This window comes from Chiloscyllium plagiosum, chromosome 15 (genome assembly GCF_004010195.1).
Source record: "Chiloscyllium plagiosum isolate BGI_BamShark_2017 chromosome 15, ASM401019v2, whole genome shotgun sequence".
NCBI classification, from domain to species: Eukaryota; Metazoa; Chordata; class Chondrichthyes; order Orectolobiformes; family Hemiscylliidae; genus Chiloscyllium; species Chiloscyllium plagiosum.
The window spans coordinates 37283165-37302603 of NC_057724.1; the positions used below are offsets into that span (position 1 = coordinate 37283165).

General features: G+C 39.8%; 1 protein-coding gene across 6 annotated transcripts in view; it reads left to right on the forward strand.

Moving 5' to 3' along the window:
• Window positions 1-18469, forward strand: part of LOC122557239 (claudin-2-like) — a 28370-nt gene extending 9901 nt beyond the window's left edge. For 3 of the 6 annotated variants that reach the window (XM_043704720.1, XM_043704719.1, XM_043704724.1), the window contains one exon: window positions 13880-18469. In XM_043704720.1, the coding sequence (XP_043560655.1) occupies window positions 14000-14707 (708 nt within the window). In that variant the 5' untranslated portion in view covers window positions 13880-13999 and the 3' untranslated portion in view covers window positions 14708-18469. The other 3 variants (XM_043704721.1, XM_043704723.1, XM_043704722.1) reach the window with 3 other exon arrangements.
• Window positions 18470-19439: the final 970 nt, after the last annotated feature.

Below are 19439 nucleotides of genomic sequence, written 5' to 3' on the forward strand. Positions count from 1 at the left end.
CACAGAGTAAATAAAATGAAGCTAATTAAATGCATCGTTCAAAGTTTGAGTGGGAGGAATGAGTTTCAGTTCATAGGGCACTGGCAAGGTACTGGGTAGAAAGGTGTTGTTCCAGTCAGACAGAATTCACATGAACTATGATGAGACCAGAATCCTAGTGAGTTGAATAACTAGGGCAGAAGAGAAAGCATTAAACTAAAGAGAGGAGGAGTAGAGTTTTGAAAGGAGATACATAGGATTACAATACATAGGATTTAGCAACTATTTAGGAAATCATACCTAGAATAGAAGAGGAAAGGACAGAGTGTACTAATAAAAGGCAGCACATAGGCTGAAAGGGAGAAGAAATTGCAAAATAAATGTACTTATCATTCAAAATAAATAAATAAATAAATGACACACTTAGAGATTCATGGGTAAGATCTTAAGGCCATTACAGAGACATGGTTACAAAGAGATCAAAGCTAGAAATTAAATTAAATATTTAAGTGGTGTGTGACTTTTTGAAAGGAAAGGGAGGAAGTAAGTGGTGATGGGGTGGCTTACTTAAGTAAAATATGGAATAAGTATGGTAACAATAAATTACCTTGGATCAGAAGATGTTAAATCCATACATGTGTAGGTAAAGGGGAAGAAGACACTATACTGTAGAAGACAGAATATATCTGGAGGCAATAAGGACATTTCAAAAAGGCAATACACTAATCATGGGTCACTTTAATCTTCATGCTGATTTGGGAAAATCAAATATGGAGGAATAGCCACAAGGAAGAATTCATAAATAGAGTATGTAGGACAGTTTCCTAGAACAATATGTTGTGGATCTAACCAGGGATCAGTTGTTTTGGATCTGGTACTGTGTAATGCAACAGGTTTAATAAATGACTTCAGAATAAAAGATCCCTTAGGAAACAATGGCCATAATATTATAAGATTTAACATTCAGTTTAAAATTAGGGTCAGAAACAACTTATATAAGAGCAATTACAAAGGAATGAGGGCATAGCTGGCTAGACTGGACAGTGGAACTAGTATAGCAGAGAAGGTTGATAAACAATGGCAGACATTTGAGGAATTTGGCCATGATTCAGAGCAAAGATTTATCCAAATGAAGAAGAATGATTCTTTGAAGATGTCAAATTAATGATGATTAACAAAAGGAGTTAAAGATAGTATCAAACTGAAAGAGAAAAAATTACAATGGAGCAAAGATTAATAGTAAGTCAGAGGATTTTAAAAGTTTCGGACTCAAATAAAAATGACAAAAATGGAGGGAGAAAATAAACTTTCTGGATAAACTTGCAAGTAATATAAAAGCAGAGTATCTTTAAAGATATAAAGAGGAACAGAGTGGCCAAAATGAGCACAGGTCCCTTAGAAAATCAGGCAGGTGAAACAATGTAAGGAACCAGAGAACAACAGGAGAGTTGAATAATACTATGAATATGTAGGTGTACTGTACCTTTAAGAGAGTTAAAATCTAGCAAAAACGACCTGATAGCACCAAGTGTTCTGAAAATTATACAATGTAATATGCTATTGGGGTAGCGAGGGTAGCTGGGTTACCTGGAAATGACAAAACAGATTCGAATTAGGCCAGTCAGTTTAAATTGTACCCTCCCCCAAAAATACCAGATTTCAATCCAGTTTGAATTTAGCATATTGACAATCTTAAAAACCAATGAAACAATCCATTCCTTGGGAGTGTAAGACCAGGGAAAATTGAACATTTGAGAGGAGAACTGCCAAGCGACCAGCTGTCTGAAACTGTCTGAAAAATAGCTCTCTTAAAGGTACCTTTATCGATCAGTAACCTATGAAACAGAATCCTCAAGAAGAAGAAAAGAAGACAGAAATACAGAGAAAACTGAAAGCTGCCTGGTTTTGTGATAAGAAGTTTTATTTTGTACATCGTAATTGGGAATTTTATCGGACAAGTATTAGAGAAGGGAAGGTAAAAGATAGGTTAGAGACTCTCTTAAAGGTACCTTTATCGATCAGTAACCTATGAAACAGAATCCTCAAGAAGAAGAAAAGAAGACAGAAATACAGAGAAAACTGAAAGCTGCCTGGTTTTGTGATAAGAAGTTTTGTTTTGTACATCGTAATTGGGAATTTTATCGGACAAGTATTAGAGAAGGGGAAGGTAAAAGATAGGTTAGAGAGGAGTTGTAATTATTCTCTGTTATACTTTAAGAAATAAAGTTGTTAATTTTTACTTTAAATAGTTCTTGGCCTCTCAAAATTTGATAACTTATTGCACAGGATAAATCTTTTCTGTGTTGCTGGTTTACAGTAAGCAGGAGAGTTTACCCCGTGTCAATAACAAGGTCTTCATGATAGAAGACACTAACAGCAAAAATACCTAATAATCAAAGGACAAAATGGCGAGGAAGACATAAATACAATCATTATCACAAGGGAAACTAATGGCACTAACCAGTATGTCCTCTGCACTTGACAGGTTGCATCCCCTTTATTAAAGGAAGTAGCTGCAGAGATAATGAATGCACTGGTAATAATCTACCAAGAATCCTTAAATTCTGGAAAAATCCCACAGGCTTGGAAAGCTGCCAATGTACCACTTCTATGTAAAATGGGAAGGAGACGAAAAAAAGCCAACGATAAGCCAATTAGCTTCACACCACTCTTTGGGAAGAGTATTGTAACAGCAAGTCATTTAAAAGTGCATGGTGTGATTAGGCAGAGTCAGCATGGATTCATAAAGGGGAAATCATGCCTGACATTTGAATAAGAATTATTTAGCTTCAATTGTTACATTCTATGTCACCATGTCCTCTCTCCCCTCACCTCTTCCCAGTGCGACTGTCTTCTCTTTCAAGTCTAGCAACTAGATATGCCATTGTTCTGCCATTCTCACATCACTTAATCTAAACTATCAACATTCCTGCTCCCTCTGCATTCCAAAGCAGCACCCCGCCGGCCCCCCCAACCATTACATAATGCTCCTCCCTCCTCAATTCAGGTCAGCTCTGATGAAGAGTCTCATAGAATTGAAACGTTAGCTTTCTCTCTCTTCATGGATGCTGCCTGACCGACTGTGATCTCCAGCATTTGTTGTTTTCAGTACAGATTCCAGCAGCTGCAGTATTTTGCCCTGCTGGAGATCAGAAATGTAGGATCAGCCATGATCTATTGAATAGCTGTATGAAGCAGGCTCGAGGGGTTGAATGATTTGCAACTCTGTCTATTTCTATGGTCCTATGACAACCATGAGGGATTTCACTACACATTACGCAGATGCCATTTCCTGATTGATGCCTTAACAGCTATCTAACCTTAGCTCCATGCACTGTTTCACTTCTGCTTTTTGTTTAACAGTGATGTAGAGCTAGTCATGTGTAAGATGTGTAGGATGATGCCAAGATACAATCACATGGATAATGAGATATTTATTTATTCAACAATGCAAAAGTTCAAGGACTATTGCACAAATCCACTTGTTCTTTGCACTCAGCAGGGTATGCTTGGTAGCTGAGCAATAGGATTGCAAACAATTAGACAAGATCTAAGTCTAGCTCATTCATCCTGGAATTGGGTGGTTGTTAGTTTGACTGTGGCCTCTCAGCCTCTGCAATACATTATACTATCATAGTCCCTTGAATGACCCTCCAGGTAAATGTCCTAATCCTCGACGCAATACTAATGCTCAGATGATTGCTATCAATCCTCCATTTCATCTACATAGAGAAGCCTCCTTTCTACTCCATAGACCATGCACTTGCACAGCTGTAGTGCAGTATGAGGATCTGGAATCTGGGATGTATTGTCTTCCAGAATTTGCCATGGAGTACAGTTAGCAAATGGGGAATTCAGGTTGCTCTTTTAAGTTCCTTGTTCTCATTACACTTGTTTAGCTGATGTGACAAGGAGGTAATTAGTGTGCACCATGCAATATTCACGATTGCTTAAGGCCATCATTCTTACTGTATATTGCTGGGCAACGAATGGATGTATGATTATTACAATGTCCCTTAGGGTGGCCTCAAAATTAAATAACTGTTCATTTATTAATTAACTTTATTCCACCATAAAGAAGTAACCTCCACTGCTCACGCTTCATGCAGTCACAGCCATTTTGTGCAGCTGACTTTTGATCCGACATGGGTAGCCTCCAACTTTGTGCAAGTATGAGTAATCTGCTGGCTTCACCAGTTACACACAATTTTCACCCAACAATACATACTCTATTTTCTGTTGCTGACCCTCGGACCTCAATGATCTTTCAGCTTCCCTGTTTCAGTTGAGACTTTTTACAATATGATTAAGGTGCAAACTTTACCCCTAAAGACCAGAATGTTGAAAGTTCCAATGCCTTTACTGGCCTACATCCTCACCAGGTAATGGTCAGAATTACTATGGCCTGCTTGAAACCCTTCAAGAGCTGCCAGTTCTTTCCCATCCTACTATCTGCAATTGACCCCCATCACAGTGACTATTCCACCAACAATCTAGACAATGAAGACTATCTCCATATTGAATTGCGGCTTTCCCCAGGTCGCTATGGAGTGCTCCTGTTAAGCCCCCTGACCATTATTGACAAAACATCTCTGAGCTGACTTGGCAGTACAGCTCTGACTGATTATGGCCCATCTCCCTGAACTGATGTCTCAATAGCACTCTGTTTGAGCTAATTATAATGTAATCCCTTACTCTTTTACTTGATCTACAGAACCAAATGAGTCTCAATTCTCAAACTGTAAGGAATTGGAGCCTAAGGCTCTGGTAGAATCAAGAGTTTGGTTAAACGCGCTCAACCATAATTCTGCAATATAATCAGACCAGCCTCTTAACTGACTGTAGTGGTATCTGAAGACATAGTGTCTTCCTTGTAACCCTGTTAAGGACTTATACTTGTCACTGTGTGGTTGAATCACATGCTGTGAGCTTGCTGTGTAAACTGCTGGCTCATGCTGTAGCTCTGATGTTTTTATAGGACAGTGTTGTACAGTGACATTTTCACCCACTTCCTGACAGATACATTGACTGTTCAGCACTCCTCACCGTCACAAGCTTCCTGCCTCTCCCGCTGAGCTAATAGCAAGCTAAATTGCAGAGACTGGCAGCCTGTGACCAAGTGCTCAAAACTGTGTAAAGTGAGAAAGCAATATGGCCAACACAGAGGCTGGCAGACCCCAGGTGAAATACTAACCTGAGTGGGTACTAAGAATGCAAGCTAAGAGTATGTGCCTATTATGGTGCAAATGCATCCTATTTAACTGCATGGCTATATCTGAATGCAAAATGATCTGGCACAAACATCCAAGTCAAAGGCGTCAGCTCCAAGTAAAGTTTCAAAGGCCTGAAGAAATGGCTGTGTTAGTCCAAGAGCAGACATGGTGGTGTTTTGAGGCTGATGTTTTCCTAATATGGAGTTGTATGAATGACAAATGAGGAGGATGGTAGCCATGGAACATGCAAAAATCTTGTGTCGAAGAAGCAGTTGTTTAATGGATAACCTAGGTATTTGGTGAGCTGCAGCCTGCTTTGCTTTATTTGTCCGGAATTTGTGCCATTTAGTTAATTGGTGGAGGAGAAAATTGGAAATGCCAGGTTTGGGGCATTAATGAGATGTATATGCTTAGAAATAAGGTAGTCACCCCTCAAGGTTGAGATCCTAAAGTCACCTTTTAGGGTTAGAAAGGATTATTGGAAGGTTAAGATCGGAAATCAGACTTTTATTTTGCTTATATTTTGTTATATCAGGGACTTTTATTTTGTTATACCAGGGAAAGCAAAATCTTGCCCATTGAAACACATTGAAATCTCCAGTGATTCCAGTAACAAAATTTCATTCCTACAACAATGATTTCAGAAGCTGACCAACATGTGTGTTTCAACTGGTAGGTTTAATGGCTACTGCTTAAAATTAAAAGTAACTACATCAGAGGTTACATGACTATGACAAGGCATATAGGAGTTTACAAGGTACAAATGCATTTCTCCAAAAAATTCCCTCTTCTATAATAAAATAACATTGCATTCTCAATTATAATTATAAGTTACTCACTATACAAGGTCAGAAAATTATCATTGATGAGCAAACTGTGTATTAATTTGATTCTGTCCCACTTTGGCAGTTACTGCTTCATTACGCAGTTGTTAAATTGTGCAGATCTTCTGATGGTGTGTGAACACATTGTTTTGATAGTTTCTCTGGTGTTAGCTCATTCCTGAAGTGATGTTCTTTCACTAGGGAATATTATTCCAGTGATGAGTACTGCTGCTGTGGTAACTTTTATCAGTGATTGATTGCTTTTGCTGGGGATTGATGGACCTCTAGATTTGATGGTTGTTTTGTACTCTGTATAGTTGGTAATGTCACATTTTCATCAACAGCTGTCTGCATTCACATTTACCAAATATAATCCAGGTGACAGTTGATATACACAGGTCCTCTGAGGCCACAAGAGCTCACATTTGTTGAGAGCATTAAAAGTTTGAACTCTGACTGGCTCTCCAATTCTTAGCTTTGGCAATGGTTTCCCACCTGCATCAAAGTTTGGCTTTGTGTCATCTCACTCTGATCTTGCTGCTCAGTAGTTGTTTAATTTTAATGCGAGTTGGTTCTTGAGTGTTGCGAAACACCTTTGGTATTGAGCAAACATTCACATTCTGATGACAAATTAGTCAGGAACTAACTACATCAACTTTAGTTGTTCACAAATCCAATATATCATTGCTCTGCTTTGCATCTGTTATACTGCATCTCCGCTACATCTCTTACCTTGTTAGGTTCTGGCAAATTCATTTTCTTAATAATATATCGTCCTTGTACTTTATGACAGAGATCTTCAGTTGCAACTGTTACTTGTTCAGCTTCAGGTTCATCTCACAACTCTCTCTATCAGTCACATTAAATTCTGATCATGATCCATGATGGCTTTCTGTATAATCTCTCCATATCCAAAGACCAGCAGACTATGCCTTCCAGGTAGCTACCGCTCCAGGAAAATCACTAACAATTTTGTGTTGTCCTCATTGGTATTCTTCCAAAACAGTGGGAATGTCAAATTACATTTTTATAGCCCAAGCAATAGTCAAAATGTAGTTAGTAAATAGCTGCTGTCATCCAGCTTCACCTGCCCAGTAACCATCTTTCACATCAGGAGTAGTTAGAACTATTGTCTTCATAAGTTGTGGCAAAATGTCTTCAGTCACTGGCAAGGGATAGTGAAATCTATTCAAAGCTTTATTGAGTTCTCAACTTTCCAGGCTTTTTGCTGAGCTGGTCTGTAAGAGTTGCCACTTTTGTGCTTCTCCTTTCTTTGTCTGTAGTGCTAGTTTTGAGAGCATTTGGAACTCTCTTTGGTAAATGATTTATTGATTTTACATTCTCATCCTCAGTTCATAAGTAGCATTAGTAGAGGATTCAAAATATACCTGCAAAGTATTCAAAATCTCTTTGATCTGCTTTTTTGCAATTAAATGAGATCTCTGGCCCAATGCAGCTTTGTAGCACTCTTTCCCCAGCACTGAGTGGTGACCCTTATTTATTCAGGTTTTTGTCGACCTCTGTAGTTACCTTTACTATGAGACTGGAAGGTGTTTCAATTCTGTCTCATATAGCCTGCCATTTCCACAGAATCAGGGACAGAAATTTCACATCTTAGATTTTTTTTAGATTACTTACAGTGTGGAAACAGGCCCTTTGGCCCAACAAGTCCACACCAACCCTCCAAAAAGCAATCCACCCAAACCCCTTCCCCTACATTTACCCCTTCACCTAACACTAGGGGAATTTAGCATCGCCAATTCACCTGACCTGTACATCTTTGGACTGTGGGAGTAAACTGGAGCAACCCCACACAGACACAGGGAGAATGTACAAACTCCACACAGACAGTTGCCCGAGGTGGGAATTGAACCTGGGTCTCTGACGCTGTGAGGCTGCAGTGCCACTGTGCCACCGTGCCACCCCCATATTCTGACTCACCCAGGAACTGGTGTTCTAATTTTTCCTTGCTGCTGCTTCCAGAAAAAATGTCCACACTATTTCAGCTGTATGCCATGTTTTATCTGACGGGTTTAATGGACTACTGCTTAAGTTGAAAGTACATCAGAGATTACATGGCTATGGCACATCAAGTCAGAGTACACAACATGCACATGCACTTTTCCAATCAACTATTCATTAAAAATATATGCTTAAGAGTTCTTACATCTAAGGTGTCATTAAACATTAAAGTTCAAAATGGCACTGTAGCAATTGTATATGGAGGAACTGTGTATTCACTTTGATTATTATTGTGGTCTTGTGTGTGGGGAGGCACAGCTGAAGAAATTGGCTGGAGATGCCCTGCTTTGCCTTTGTAGTGTCCGTTACTCTGAGTTAGGAGGCCTGGGTTCAAATCGCACCTGATCCAGGGTACATAATACCATCACGGAACAGGTTAATCAGAAACCATTTACATTGCTGGTAGTGTGTGATAAAGAGGCAGTGTCTGAGCTCAGGAATTACTCAGCAAAACAAACTATTATTCAAGTGAACTGAGAAATGTGAGATAGCTTATATAGTAGAATAATACTTTGTTAAAACAGCCCATCTCCAGTTTTGGTGGAAGGACAAATGAGTAGATAAATTTGATGGGATCAACCCAAGTTTGCCATTTAAGATATTCCTTAGCTAATTGTTTGAAGCTCATTTTCCTTTGAATGGGTTTGAGCAGAATCACTGGTATGGAGCAGTGCGTGCCATAAACAAAATGTTACTTGTGGACAAACCACTTTTCTAAGCCCTGATTGATACGATTAAGAAGCTAAACTTGTTGCTGTTGCATAAGCATGTGATGGAGATTAAATAAAAACATCCTTCCCACAACAAATTAACCTTTTCACCACCAAACTTTGATTGCATTTAAAAAGAAAAGTATGTTTTTGTATCAGCCAATAGCTGAGAAACATCCAACAATGACTGTGATAAATATACAACTATGATTTAAGGGAAATTGTGTTTGCACTAAAATACTTTATTAACGTTTATGTATCCATATCTATTACAGTATCCAGAGAAATGTAGAGAATTTAAAGGGTTAAATGAGCATAAACAATTTACGTATAGAGAAAGGATCTTAAATTGCTTCCACTAAGCATGAATTAACACTTTAATGACAGATTGTTCGTAATTTCAAAACAAAATCAGAGAAATTAATGTGCCTAAGTCGTGGATTTAAAAACTTTCAGTAATTTAATGTCTGCAGTAATTGTGATGCACCTCGATCTAATTTGCTTCAGAAAAAAATTTAATTTTTTAAGGACACACAATATTGAATCCAGGACTGTGGTTTTGTATTAGTTACGAATGGGTAGTTAAAAACCTGGAAGTCGACCTCAGTTGCTGCTTTGGTACTACCCGTCACTCATTTTCACATTTCAGTTTCCTTACGGCAGTCAGTAATGAGGTAAGCAAAGCATATTTTCTTTTTTTTCAACCTGAACAATGAACTAATAGCAATATATTTAGAATTAAATTAAATAAATGACGCTTTGTCAGCTAAAGTTCTAAGAACAACAAACTGCAAAAATCCATAAAATTGTAGGGTTTTGCATTGTATTTTGCCATTGAATTCCAGACTGTAATCTCTTGATAAGTGTACAGAAACTAAACCTTTTGAACAGACAGTTTAGAAAAGTTATTACGAAGGGCAACATCCACTATTTATAATTGGTATTTGGTGCTGGGGTTGGTGGAGTGAGTGAGTTGGAGGATGGGGATAGCAGTAAAAGCAAAAGCTGTACAATCATTTCAACAGAGAAATGATGGCATGAATGCATTTCAATGAGTCGAATGAACTGAAAGAAAAGGTTGTAGTTATGAAGCAACTTTCACAACCGCTGGACTTTATGGTCATTGAAGTACTGTTGAAGTGTAGTCACTGTTGTACAGGAAATCCAGCAGCCAATTTTCGCAGAATAACCTCTCAAAAATTACAAAGTGATAATCAGCAAATATTTTGTTTTTGTAATATCAGTTAAAAGGAATTCTTTAGGCAAGACATGAGAATAACCTATCCTTGAAAATATTGTCATAAGATCTTTTATATTCACCTGAGGGGGCAGACTGGACCTCAACATAATATTATCTCTAAACGAGAATACTTTTGTAAGTGTAGCATTCCATTACTACTGCTCATGAATTTCAGCTTTGGATTTTCACATTCAAGTACAGAGGGGAGGTTTGATCTCAAAACCTTCTGACGCAGCATAAAGAATGCTAATGCTTAAGCCACTGGTACAGTTTTACTTTGTCAAATATTGATAGTCAAGGCTCCATCATGGCTAACAATGTATCCATTTATTTTATTTGCTGATATTCATATTGAATTTCTATATGTACTGTCTTAACTTGATCAAACACCCTGGGAACAAGGGGTAAGTGCGAAAGCCCACACATAAACAAGTCTTTTACCGAAAGAGTTATAACCCTGCTTGCTTTAGCATAAGCTATGTCTAGATATAATGGATTACAATTGTTTCTACTAATGTGTTATATACTGATTCTGTAAACTAATATTTAAGATTCCACATCAAACTTTAAAAGTAAATATTTAATTCTAGGTTTATGTTCGCTTCTTTAATCTCTCTGACCTTAATCTTATTTAGTGAATTATTACAGTCCTAGTTACATGGTGTGTGTAGGGATATCATTTCAGTACCTTTTTGAAAATTGTTTGACTGAATGTGTACATTGCTGACTGTGCCAGTATTTATTAACTGTCCTTAACTGTCCTTGAGAAGGTGGCAGTGAGCTGTCCTCTTGAACATTTGCAGTGCTGGGGGTCTGTACACCTACAATGTGATTAAGAATGCAGTTTCACGATTTTGACCTATTGACCTAGAAACATAGCCATTGTGCCTTCTGCATCATTCAATGACTGATGCTCTATCATGACACCATGCTCCCTGTCTCTCCCCATTCTCCAAGTGTTTTTAGTGTCTAGAAACCTATCTATTTCTTTGGTTAAATATATTCAATGAACTGGCATCAGCAACTTTATGAGATACAAAATTCCAGAGGTTTTCTACCCTCTGAGTCAAACGATTTGGTAACGATTTGGCGGTGGAGGAGGCCAAGACTCCCAATGTCCTTGGCAGAGTGGGAGGGGGAGTTGAAGTTTTTGGCCATGGGGCAGTGGGGTTGTTTTGTGCGTGTGTCCTGGAAATGTTCTCTGAAGCATTCTGCAATTAGGCGTCCTGTCTCCCCACTGTAGAGGAGACAACATCAGGAGCAACAAATCTAGTAGATGACATGTGTGGGAGTGCAGGTAAATCCCTGACAGATGTGGAAGGATCCTTTTGGGGCTTGGACAGAGGTAAGGGGGGGAGGTGTGGGCTCAGGTTTTGCAATTGTTGCAGTGGCAGAGGAAAGTGTCGGGAGGAGATGGTGGGTTAGTGGTGGGCATGGACCTAACAGGGCAGTTGTGGAGGGAATGGTCTTTACAGAACATAGATAGGGGTGGGGAAGGTAAAATAACTCTGGTGGTGTGGTGTGTTTGTTGGTGGTGGAAACGGCAGAGGATAATGCAATGTATCCGGAGGTTGATAGGGTGGAAGGTGAGAACCAGAGGGTTTCTGTCCTTGTTGCAGTTGGAGAGGTGGGGTTTGAGGATGGAGGCGCGGGAAGTGGATGAGATGCACCGGCAAGTTAACATGGCCAATTCACCTAACCTGCACATCTATGGATTATGGGAGGAAACCAGAGCACCTGGAGAAAACCCACGCAGACATGTGGAGAATGCGTAAACTCCATCATCAACCATATGGGAGAGGAAATTGTGATCTTTGGAGAAGGAGGCCATCTGGAATGTTCTGTGGTGGAATTGGTCCTCCTGGGAGCAGATGTTGCAGAGGTGGAGGATTTGCGAATAAGGGACAGCATTTTTGCAAGAAGCAGGGTGGAAGAAGGTGTAGTGCAGGTAGCAGTGGGAGTTGGTGAGTTTGTGGTCAATGTCTGTGTTGAGTCGGTCACCGTTAATTGAGATGGAGAGGTCCAGGAAGGGGAGGGAGGTGTCCGAGGTAGTCCAGGTGAATGTAAGGTCAGGGGGAAATGTGGTGGTGAAGTTGATGAACTGTTCAACCTCCTCGTGGCAGCATGAGGTGGCGCTGATATAGTCATCGATGTAATGGAGAAAAAGGTGGAGTATGATGCTGGTGTAGCTGTGGAAGATGGGTTGTTCCATGGACCTGACGAAGAGACAGGCATAGCTGGGGTCCACGCAGGTGCCCATGGCTAACCCTTTTTCTGGAGGAAGAGGGAGGATTCGAAGGAGAAATTGTTGAGGGTGAGGGCCAGTTCAGCCAATCGAATGAGAGTGTCTGTGAAAGGGTACTGGTTGGGTCAGTGTGAGATGAAGAAACGGAGGGCTTGGAGGCTTTTGTCACGGTGGATAGATGTGTACAGGGACTGGATGTCCATGATGAAGATGAAGCACTGGGGCCGGGGAAGCAAAGATCATAGAGGGGTTGGAAGGGGTGGGTGGTGTCCCAGACCTAGCTGAGGAGTTCCTTGACCAAGGGGATAGGATGGTGTTAAGATATGTAGAGATGTGTTCAGTGGGGCAGGAGCAGGTCAAGATGATAGGTCAACTGGGGCAATAACCCCTTGTTCATCCACACAGCCTGCACATCTCTTTATACTACAGACAATCTAGCATGGCTAATCCAGCTAACCTATGCATGTTTGGACAGGAGCAAACCCACACAGACACAGGGAAATCATGCAAACAGTCACCAGAGGATGGAATTGATCCCGGATCCCTGGTGTTATGAGGCAGCAGTGCTAACCACTGAGCCACCATGTCACCCTATGGGAATCTGACTTTAGGCTTTAAAAATGGCACTGCTGACAATGTATGACGATACCTAAAGCAGAAGTCACCAGAGTGGTTGTAATTGTGCCTCAAATCCAATTAGCATTTCACATTGAGCTGCTGATGTCTGTGGTCCCTCCACAAACAGTTTGTGAACTGGTCAGGAGTGTGTGTCACACGATCAGACCTGTTGTATTCAGGAAAATATGATCCACACATCATTCCTAAAAGGACTACAGAAGACTGCCAGTAAAACTGTAAGCTTATCAGAACTATGTAATTGATTGGACAGCAGCTTTTATTCCAGCCCTGCTGTAGTGCCACAATCACACACTTGTTTCTCAGTCTGATCATAACTACCCTCCCAATTTTATTCTCCCACACCAACAGAATATCTTTGAGAATTGCTGCAGATGACATAGCCCCCTGTAATTGAAACCTGTCTTTGCTTGCAAGCAGTTTGTGGGCACCTGGCATGTAGGAGCAGTTGGATAAGCAAAGAGAAGAATAAAGGAGATGCAGACAGAATTAGAGGGCCAACAGTAGCTCATGTAAGAAATGAACAGTTTTGCACTTTAGTTTCAGTTCTCATCTGAAAGACAGCCCCAGCATTGTAAGCCAGAGTTGCTTTGTGAGAAGGAGTGAATGACTAGTGATATTTTGCACGCATTAACATTTTTAAAATTGAGTTTAACAATATGCTAAGTGTCACAATGATCGATGGCACTCCAACTTTGAGCATGATGAAATAAAATCCACTAGTTCAAATACTGAATGCAAGTTGTAAGTATGTGAGTGAATTGTTAGGTATATGATAGTCTCAATGTGATAGGGTATTTAAGGTTAAGTTGCACGTGGTAGTCTCACCATTGTAAAAACAAAACAATCCTTTTAAATGATTATTTCAGTGAATTTCAAATAAAACATAACTTCAACTCTTTGTATTAGTGCAATAAAGGAAATTTATTATTTGCTAAGCTTAGTTACTGCAGGGACCAAGGTCACTTATTCAGCAGTCATCAGTAAAACTTTAATCTTTATGGTTTCAGATAGACACATGAAGCCAGGTCACTAACGGGAACAACAGGCATTTGAAGCAGAGTTTTGCACTGGATGCATCCTGTAAGGACGCAAGAACTATTTTTGAGGAAAATCTTTTGAGTTTCACAATGGCTAACACTGCCATGCAATTAGTAGCTTTGATCGTATGCATAATCGGCATGGTTGGGACATTGTCAGCTACTATTATGCCCCACTGGAGGATCACGGCACACATTGGAGCAAATGTTGTAACTGCTATTGTCTACATGAAAGGATTATGGTGGGCATGTGCCATGTTCAGTACTGGTGTTTTCCAATGCGAAACTTACAACTCAGTCCTGGAACTGCCGGCAGACCTGCAAACTGCTCGTGCCATGATGGTTATTTCAGTTGGTCTCTCATTACTGGCTATAACAATCTCTGTGGTTGGCATGAAATGCACAGTATGTGCCAAGGATTCTCCAATAAAAGACAAGGTTGCTGGCACCGGAGGAGTTTTCTTTATCATAGCTGGCCTAGCAGGATTGGTGCCAGTGGCATGGACAATGAATGGAGTGATACTGAATTTCAACAATCCATTGATTCCTGGTGACCTCAAGTTTGAGATCGGTGAGTCTTTGTACCTTGGGGTCGTTGCCGCGATGCTGTCCATCATTGGAGGAGTCATGCTGTCCCTGTCATTTATAGGTAGGAGAACTGAGCCCTACAGTAGACGACCAATGTCCTACCAGAATCCTGCAGCCAACCGCTCTGCACCTGCTCCATCGGCTGCAACTGTTCAGTCAAAAGCAGCAAAATCGGAATTCAACTCTTACAATCTGACTGGTTATGTGTAGATTCCATCTGTGTGTTCAGTGGCATGTTTGGGGCGCAGTGGAATTACTTAATGCTGTAATGATAAAGATTATTCTATGTGACAGGATTGTTCTAGTCAGAGGAATTTACTTAATTTCACTGTAAAGATCTTAGCATGATAAGGATTAAACGTTCCCACAACTCATGATTTAGTTACCGATGATTCTATAAATTTTGAGAAAGAAATCTCCTGTCTCACTGCATTTGATATCATAAAACGTGATTTTACTAGGATCGCAGTATAACTAATTGTTAGCATTAAGCTTACATAGTATTTGTTTCTTCCTTTCTTCAGATCCGACTTTTACCTCAAAAAATGTCTTAAAAAATGGCAAGCTGAACATCTCAGAATTATCTTTACTGTTGGCAAAAAAGATTGTCACAGCTTGTATTCAATGTCATTTTTCCAAAGAAGCAACTGGATTTCAGGTTATCTTTGTGGAGGTGTTTTATACCAGAGCTGGGGCTCAGATGGTGAGGCAAGGGTTTCGGACACTATCTTACTGTTTTTAAGAAATTACTGAAGAGATCAAAAGCAAGTTCTACTGTTGCTGATGGTACTTGGTCACCAATCTTTGTGATCATCCTGGAGCTGGCCAGTTAAGAGGCTGTCTCTAAAAGTGTTATATTGTTAAAGATGCAGCGTAGGCTAGGGACCAAATGGCCCACGGATTTGGCATTCGCTGAAAATGTCTGAAACTCAAAAAATATTTGTGGTCACAGCTGCCAGACTATCATTATAGAGGGTGACAGGGTTAGGAAAAGGATGCCTCACTGGCCCACAATCACCGTCTGCCAGGTAATTGACTCCAGAGAGCTGCAGGAAATTTCCCATAGCCTGGGGCCTAGCACTGTTAATAGGATCGCAACAGCTCCCCAAACCTGTCTCACATGGTCAGTTAGTTGCTTCCGTTGGGCTACCTGCTGCTGCCAAGTGGTAGCCAGGTCCATTGTTTACCGTGTCTCTGATGGTGCAGTCAGAAGTGATCAACCCAACATATTATGCTGCAAATGCTCCCCCAAACATCCATCATTCCAAAGCCACCTTAGTGCAGATGGTATGATACCACCCATTGAGTCTAATCTATAATAGTTATGGCAATACGCGCAATGGAACTAAACAGTCAGCACTTCATTACCTACAAAACAGCACCCATTGCTCTCCAAGACAGTAAGCAGAATTCAGCTTAGTAAGCACAGAATAGGAAATTATGGCTTCCTGCTCCACAAGCACACGTGAGAGAAAACTCTCAGTGCAATTATGGGCTTGTCTTCCAGACCATGGAACACATTACATTAACCCACCCACTAAAACCTATTGTGGGAGGTATTTAATTTCTCCACGCAACCTTACTACAAGCAGTATCATGTTGATTTGATGGATTTTTTACTCCTTCCTTATTTTAGAAAAAACTGCAAACAATTAACATTGTGGAAAATATTTCCACTGGCTATTTAATAACCCTCTTGCTAAATTAAATTTATATTCTCCATTGCAAAGTTTATGGTTGAATTTCATTATACAATGTTTACCCTGTGGTTTTGCTGTTTAATGTTCTATATCATATATATATACTAATGCCGATGACATGGTCTGATACATTTTACAACTAACTTCACTTCTGAAGCTCTCGAATATTTTGTAATGCTGTGTAACACCTCCCCAGCTAATGTTCCTGCCTCACCTATTGAAGTTACCAAACTTGCCTGTGCTAGAACCGTGCTTTTGTTTGTTTAGGTTCAATTAATCATATGACATTATGCTGGAACTGTATAAAACATTGGTTAAGCTATGGGTAGACATTGAATACCATTCTGGAATCCATATTATAGGAGAGATACGATAGCACTGGAGAGTATGCAGCAGAGATTTACCAGGATGTAGTCTGAGCTGGACAGTTTTTAGTTGTGAAGAGAAATTGATAGACTGTATCATTTTCTTTGGATCAGTGGAGACTGAAGGGAGACATGATTGAGATTTATAAAATTGTGAGGGGATAGATAGAGTAGAAAGGAAGGAACTTTTCCCCCTGGGTGGAGGGATCAGTGATTAGGGGGTAGAGATCAAAGTTCAGCGGCACATGGTTTACAGGGGATGGGAAGAAAGATCTTTTTAATAGAGGGTGGTAGGAATCTGGAACTCATTGCTTGTAAGGGTGGTAGAGATAGAAACCCTCACAATATTTAAATATTTACATCTGTGCTCATAATGCCAAAGCATACAGGGCAATGTGCCAAATCCTGGAAAGTTGGATTAGAATAGTTAGGTAACTTTTTTTTCAACCAGCAAAGACTCTATGGGCTGAAGGGCCTTTTTTTCTGTGCTGTAGACCTCTATGACTCTATTGTGTTTCTAATTTTGTGCATTTTGGACTCTTACGCCATGGGAAAGCCAACATCTGACCTTAACTAATGTGTAAACAGGTAGCCTACAAAAACAGGTCAAGCTAGTCTCATGGAAAATCTTTTATAGTTGTTTCATTTCATGGCAACATAAAAGCATTTCTAATTTTTAAAATAATGTTGTAGCTAAATATAACAGTAAGACATCAAATTTCTTAAACAGTCCACTTTGTTATTATTTTACACCAATGTCGGTGTTCAATAGAATTGTGTTTTATTGGAAAACAGTTCAGTAATTTTATTAATAATTGTTATGTTTTATCAAAGTAACATTACAGTCACATTTGAGTATTCCCCAATGGTTCAGTGTGGAATTGAACGGAATGTACAGTGCAGAGTTAGAAAAGTGATCAGTTCCAATTCCTGATTTATCTGATCTGAGCCATAGTGGCAATACGTACAACTTAGCTGATGAATACTTGGCTGATATCCTGTCCATGATTGGTATCCAGTTTTTTTTGCCTCACTGAAACAGCACAGTGCATACATTGGGTAAAGACAGCTCAGACTTCTGTGTGAAGGGTGCTATAGAGCTATAGACTGAGTCCACTACATAGGTTCACATTTGAAAATAAAGACATTTGAGTGAGATAATGATGAACCCTTATCTTACACTGTATATCAGGCTGACAGCTTCATTTAAGGGTAGGTAAAACTTGATTTACATGCATGTAAAACTAAGCAGTTGATTAAATCTATAGATTTAATTATAAAGGCAAAAATGTGGCCACAGATTTAGATGAAATATCATACATTACTCAGTTTTTGTTTACATGTGTTGTGATGGAAGGATAATGTAAAAGGCAACTTAAGCATTTCCATGGCATCTACCATGTTATTTGCATTTCATAATCTGCACCACATTTTATTTACAGGAACTCCCATGTCACAGTGACATAACTTGACCATTCAGCTTATAACAGCTTGGCAATTAACCAACTTCTGCAATTCAATTCACTGCTATGAATACACATATTTTTAATATCAGTATGTCATTGCTGAATCCGATATGAATATTATATAGGTTTATTATTGATCACAGAGTTATTTTGACATGTCTTTGTCCTGCAACATTCCAGAAGCACACGTGGAGTCTTTACTTCACCAAAATGTGCTCCTCGAGACTCCAGAGTTCTGCAGTACAGAGGCTGAGATGCTCTCTGTTTTGAGTGGAAGTTTTAAAAAAGTATTAATCATGTAAAATTAAAATATGTATGTACTTTCTGAATGACTTTTAAGAAATACAGACGAGAAAAAAGTTATATTGTGTCCATATGAATATTTTTAAAAGGCTTGCTGACAACAAATGCAGTTCTGAATACTCATGAATGATTCCTCAGGGAAACAACAGAAAAGAAATAAGAGCAGGAGTATACCATACTGCCTATCCAGCCTGTTCCATCATTTGATATTATCATTGCCGATTTTTGCCTTCAAGTCTATCTTTCCATCAGCTCTCTTGACGTCTTGAGAAGTGAAAAATCAATCTATCCCAGCCTTAAATATAATCAGTAAAGCAGCATTCAGAACGCCTTGAGGTAAGGTAGTGCGAAAATTCACAATCCTTTCTGTGAAGAAGTGCCATCTCAACTTAATCCTAAGTGATTGTCCCCTTATTCTGAGAATTGGCCCTCATATTCGAACTCCTAAGTTAGGAGAGACAAACTATCGATGCCAACTCTATCAAGTCCTCTCAGGATCTTGCATCTTTCGATTAGTTGCCAACTGATGATTTTAAACTCCACAGAATGTAGACCTAATTTATAGAGCCTCTCGTCATGTTTCAACCCAAGAGCTAGTCCAGAGAACCTTTGTTGAACTGATTGCCAAAAGCAAACAAAAGGTATCATAAGACCATAAGACCATAAGACATAGGAGTGGAAGTAAGGCCATTCGGCCCATCAAGTCCACTCCGCCATTCAATCATGGCTGATGCGCATTTCAGCTCCACTTACTAGCGTTCTCCCCGTAGCCCTTAATTCCTCGAGACAACAAGAATCTATCAATCTCGGCCTTGAAGACATTTAGCGTCCCGGCTTCCACTGCACTCCGTGGCAATGAATTCCACAGGCCCACCACTCTCTGGCTGAAGAAATGCCTCCGCATTTCTGTTCTGAAATGACCCCCTCTAATTCTAAGGCTGTGTCCACGGGTCCTAGTCTCCTCGTTTAACTGAAACAATTTCCTAGCATCCACCTTTTCCAAGCCATGTATTATTTTGTACGTCTCTATTAAGTCTCCCCTTAATCTTCTAAACTCCAACGAATACAATCCCAGTATCCTCAGCCGTTCCTCATATGTATCTGGTAT